The sequence below is a fragment of the Aegilops tauschii genome, chromosome 6 (genome assembly GCF_002575655.3).
Source record: "Aegilops tauschii subsp. strangulata cultivar AL8/78 chromosome 6, Aet v6.0, whole genome shotgun sequence".
Classification (NCBI taxonomy): domain Eukaryota; kingdom Viridiplantae; phylum Streptophyta; class Magnoliopsida; order Poales; family Poaceae; genus Aegilops; species Aegilops tauschii.
Window position 1 is genome coordinate 461,456,230 of NC_053040.3, and position 5,699 is coordinate 461,461,928.

The following is a 5,699-nucleotide window of genomic DNA, read 5'->3' on the forward strand; positions in this document are numbered from 1 at the left end:
AGCCGTTTTACATTTTCCCTACATTTTTTGCAAAACATGTCCAAATTTAAGTTTTTAAATTTTCCTAACTAGTAGATGTGGTAACATAACTACATCTCGAAGGATTTTAACTTTTGAAGTTTTTATCATTTTCTTTTGCTTTTTACAAAACTGAAAAGGCGATAGGGGGGGGGGGGTAGGATTTGAAAATTGCACCATTAGTACCGGTTCGTGGCATGAACCGGTACTAAAGGTCTCAACCCCATTAGTACCGGTTCGTGGCACGAACCGGTACTAAAGGTCCCATTTGAACCGGGAGTAATGCCTGTACGGTGCCCTCGCCGCTCGAACCGGGACTAATGGTCACATTAGTCCCGGTTCGTAATGCAACCGGTATTAATGCTCTTTTCTGGCTGAACCAAAGCCCCTTTTTCTACTAGTGTCAGTTCCGATCCATTGACTGGGGTGTCCTTCCATGCGGGTTGCAGGAGGCAATGGCCGTTCGCATTGCACTCCGCTGCTCCCGAGAGGACAACGCCTGACTGACTGCGGGATCGGTCTGGCGTGAGTCCATTGCATTGGCGCATCGGGCGCTCGGATCTTCCGAGTCTGGATCATCGCAGTCCTCTCGGGAGCTTTCCAATCTCCCTTTCTCCATCACTGGTCCACCGGAGTATGAGTGCTACCGGGACCGGTGTGCCCACTGTGGGAAGGAGAGGATGTGGGTGGCCAAGGCCTGCCTCGCTGCCGACATGATGGCGGCAGAGGCGGCTGATGCAGTAGCACGGGCTGCCGCGGACTAGAAAGTCATCTGCACCCACATTGTAAAGATGCGGCAGCGAAGGAACACGCGTGCCCTTGCCCTAGAGCAGAATCGGGCGGTCCATGCCACGGCCAGACTACCACCTCCCCCCTCCCCAAGGACGAGAAGGAGGACACCGACGGGCCAGAAGTGTTTTCCACCGCTACTTCTGCGAGAAGGACGACAAGGGCGCCAGGAAGGGTAAGGGCAGCCGTGGATGATCTTCTCCATAGCTAGCACGTAGGTTAAACATGCCAAATTTTGGTACTTCTGATGGCATGTCCAGCTGTAGTAGTCGAACGATGTGTGTAATGCATTGTTTTACGTAGTTGCATCACTTTATATGGATTTGAGGTATGCTAAATGAGGTGTTCGGTTGTGAGAAGGAAAATTTGAGGTGTGACCGGTCAGTGCCCACGGACGCGCCCGAACGCCTCTGCGGGCGTTTGAGGGTTCGGATTTGTCAAGTCCGGCTATAGATGCTCTTAGTTGTTTTCACCTACAGATTTACTCTGCATATCAAAAGGAAAATACTAGGAAAAATAAAAAATAAAAAACTGAAATTATGGGGTATCAGACCTAGTCGATCATCCTACTCACTTGCGAAGTTTTGTGAATAAATAACATCCGTGGTATTTTTAGAGAGAAAAATACAGTGGACCCACGATTCATTCAAACAGTTATTCTTTATACAATCAAGCTTTTTGACTTTTTTGCCGAGAATACCAGGGATGTCATTTCTTTCTGAGAATATCGCAGATGTCATTTCTTCACCTAAATTCACCCACGAGTAGAATGGTCCACCAGGTTTGCTCCCAATTTTCAGTTTTTTATTTATTTTCCCACGCACTTTTTCTGATTTACTATTTTTATGGAAATATTTACTATTTATATAGTGTGCACAGGCACCCTTCACTTATGTTATTCTTTCTTCACTTGAAGGTCCTCGCACACTATGGCTATGGACTCTCGAAACCCACGGCTTGCCATGGAAAAGCAACTGGAATGGATTTGGTCCTCATATTCTACGTAGGCATGTATGTAACTTCCAAATTTAACCAAATCTTCAGAAATTGTTGGATATCATTCAACATTTTTAGGTCTTTCATAGATTCTGGAAGCAATTATATTTATATTTTGGACGATGCTGTAGAAATAGACCCGGGTACGTACAAGAAACCCAAATTCAAGTCTACAAAACTCAGAACTCAGACATTACAAGTGAGCTAAATCTCAGTTTGTTTCAGGAAGTTTTATTGTATCTCCATCTTATTATTCTGCCAAGGTGGCCGCGGGCCGTGTTCAGTGCTGTCCGGGCAGCTTGTCCTTGATCTTGTCCATGACGCCCTTCTTCTCGCCCGTGCCGTGGGCGCCGTGAGTCGCCGTGTCGGTCATTCCGGTGTGTCCCTGCAGCCCCTGGGTGCCGCCGGAGGCCGTGGTGCCATGCGCCCCATGCGCCCCGGTGCCGGCCATCCCTGCCGTATGACCTTGCTGTCCGTAGGTGCCAGCGGTCTGCTGCTGGTCAGCGTGACTACCGGGGAGCTTCTCCTTGATCTTCTCTTTGATGCCCTTCTTTCTCCTTCCGCCCATGCCATCATCCTCAGACTACCACGACGAACAAGAAAAATCAGTCAATTGATTTTCTTATTCATACAGAATATACATTGGAAAATGCAACTATGCAAGCAAACTCAAGGTATACATACGCACCGAGCTGGAGCTCGAGCTGCCGGACCGGTGCAGGATCCCGCCGCCAGCCTGGTGCTCGTCCTTCAGGGGCTGGATATGCCCACCAGTGGCCGCGCCGGTGCCGTGGCCGGCCACCGGGTTACCGTACTCGTCCACGCGGTTGGCCGCCTGGGCCTGCTGCTGCTGTCCCTGGTACTCCATCTTGCAGAATTGCACTGGTGTTGATCTTTGGTTCTCTCAGAAATCTGGTGTGTTGTCTTCCTCACTTGACTGCAACTCGTGGCTGTGTTGTGTAAGCAGGCGTAGCACGATGCACTATTTATAGGCCGTTTGCCGGTTTGCGTGTGTGTGATCATTGGAATGATCGTCTGCCGGAGGCGCTACGTGTGCTCGCGTGAGTGGGCTGGCAGGCGGGAGCCGGTGACTCGCCCATGAAGAGAGGCCGGACGTGCAGGTACGTGGAGCGTCCGCGTTGCCACGTATCTTCTCATTCTCGAAGCGCGGGTGATGACACACATGGGAGAATATCTTTCTTTTATTTTGCAAAAAAGGGAGCCTATGTCTTTCCTTGATTGCAAATTTTTCTTGATAGCTTACCAAGCTGACCATTTTTTAATGGTAATACGTGTCTTATTTATATCATAAAAAACAAAGTACAAAAGTCACGTAAGGACCGACATGACAAAACTGAAAAGATAATAGAACATCTCTGAGCTTGACACCAACGTCCGTCACCTGCCTCCAGCACCATCACAGCAGCCACCGAAGAAAAGAATAACGGATCACCTCCTCACTCGAGCTCGACGCGGCTCCATCACTGATATGCAGCTTTGCGGACCTCCAAGGTAGCTTAACATAAGTGAAGCCACTGCCGTTGAACGAATCAGACCGAGGCAACACCTCGGACACGCCATCGAACTCCAGATCTGGCACCCCATCACGACTAAGACGCCGAAGGAGAAAACCATACCTGCCATCCACGAACCACGAACACCAAGCTGACCACTTGGTAGCCTATGTCTTTCCTCCACGAAAAAATAGTACACAAAACACGCTCGACGTATACGTTTCTTCGATTGTAAAAATCGCCTTGTTTGCTTCGGAAAATGACATTTTCGCAGTGTGGACATGTTAAGTGAAAGTAACTATGCCCTTTCATGTAGGCCAGTGCTAGGCGCCGCCCGATCGGCCCCAGCCTTCTGATTCAATATGTTGTAGCCGTCCGATCGAGCCCTCTCGCACATGTTCCTTCTTCTTCCTCCCGGTGCGATTTTCCATAGCACATCACCGCCCCCCTTTTTCTCGGCTCCTCCTTGCAGCTCCCCGTCGTTGCCGTAGCCACTTAGTAGCGTAGCTCGTCGGCTTGGCGGTTTCCATGCTGCCCCGTGTGGTTCTGCCCCCCTATGTAGCAAAACGTGTTGCTGGATCCAATAAATTAGCTTGTAGGTCATACTCTCCCCCCCCCCCCTCAGTTCAGTTGTTTCTCCATCGTAGCCAGTAGTAGTAATGGCGACTACCAGTCGTAGCTCACTATGCCCGCTTGTAGTTTCCACGACGGCGGTTGTAGCTTCCACAAATGCTGGTAGCAACAAAAAACACATCGTTACCGCCACCGGGGGTCGCAACATCATCGTGAACGTTTGTAGCGTTAGTGGACGACGCCTCACCGGTTGCAGCTCCGGCGTATGCTGTCGTAGCATCTCCGTGAATTGGTTGTAACTCATGCGACACACAGTTGTAGCATTTCGCAGATGATGGCGTCGCCTGGCCACAAACTCCAGCGAACTCAGGTTGCAAATCTGACGAACATGGTTATAGCTTTTTTGGTAAACGGTTGTAACATTTGTCGACACACCTCGCCGGTTGCAGTTCCAGTGTGCGGCGTTATAGCCTCTTCGCAAGTTGGTTGTAGATTTTTGGTACGTGGTTGTAGCATTCACGACGTTGTCGTTAGCAAGATCCTCATCCGGCAATCTCCGAGCACCGGCAGCTCCCAGCAACCTTCGAGCGCCAACAGCTCACATCGTTAGCAGGTTATTCGTGCTTACATGTCCCAAGCAGCAGGTGTCCATGGTGGCTAGTCCCTCCCAAGTCTCAGGACCTCATGATGTTTGGTCGCCAACGTGTGGTGGTGACCGTTCATCTCCGGTGAGATTGTTGTCATGTCTGGGCGAGGAGATTGCAGCAGAGAAGAAGCTGCAGCACAGCGCGAGCGCGAGGCAGCGTAGCGCAAGAAGATAAGGGAGAAGGAGGACGATGCTGGGCGGGCCATCATACCTTACGTGTCGCGATCTGAATCGCTAGGGGCTGTCTGAGTGGGCACGACCGGTCAAAGCTTCGGCCGGTCGGCCGGGTGGCAACGTTATCCTTTCACCTATTAGGTTTTCCTCCCTATCCTTTGGTGTCTAGGGCAAACTATCCCTTCCAAACTTCGCCAATGAGCTTGTTGATTCGACCCCCTCTTCCTATCGCTGTGGCGGCCGGTGGCGGGGACAAGAACCCCGGCGCCTCCGCTCTGGTTAATAGTTGAGGTTAGTACTCACAGGTGCGGCGCTCGGACGATGGCGACGCTTCTTCTTTGAGTTTGTATTCAGGACTCCAATTCTCCTCATGATTGCCCATCTATACATAGTCAATGGAGCTCCGGCGTAGATTCCTGCCATCTTTTGGGGACGATAAGGTTAGTGTTTCTCTTCGTGCAGCGACATTTGATGTTTGTTGCTTCAAATCTATTTAAGGGTTCAATGGCGATGACTGCAGCTATAGAGCGCTCGTTCCTAGGGGCACATGCACTAAGACTTCCAGGCTATCATCGACAAGTCGAAGCCGACTCTGTTAGGGGAGATAGTGGCATGTCACGGCTCGCCCTGGTAGCAGTAGTGGTCGTTCGGTGTGATGCTTTATACTTCCGATGAACTTCGATAATAGATTTGGATCTTTTTTCGCCAAAAAAAACATAACAAAAGTAACTATACCAAAATATTTTATTTCATGCAAAAGGATTTTACTGAGTGAATGTTTGATGAAGACAGTATTATAGTCGAGCAGCAAAGGTCGGAGAGAATACTCAAGGGAGACGGAATCATCAGAGGAGAGAAACCCTAGACGTTGCTTATGGGATAAACGCATGGCTCTTGTTTCCTTTCTTGCTTCTCCTTCCTCTAGACAAGACTTTCTCTGTGATTCCTTTGCAACTCCTGTATCGTGACTGTTAGAGTAGTCATTATGG

The 5,699-nt window shown here is 49.8% G+C and overlaps 1 protein-coding gene across 1 annotated transcript; it reads right to left on the minus strand.

Moving 5' to 3' along the window:
• Positions 1-1,893: 1,893 nt before the first annotated feature.
• LOC109773991 (dehydrin DHN3-like) lies at positions 1,894-2,761 on the minus strand. Its single transcript, XM_020332712.4, has 2 exons — positions 2,492-2,761; positions 1,894-2,386 (listed from the first exon to the last, which is right to left on the minus strand). Exons 1-2 carry the CDS (start codon positions 2,669-2,671, stop codon positions 2,084-2,086), a joined length of 483 nt encoding a protein of 160 aa, XP_020188301.1. The 5' UTR covers positions 2,672-2,761; the 3' UTR covers positions 1,894-2,083.
• Positions 2,762-5,699: the final 2,938 nt, after the last annotated feature.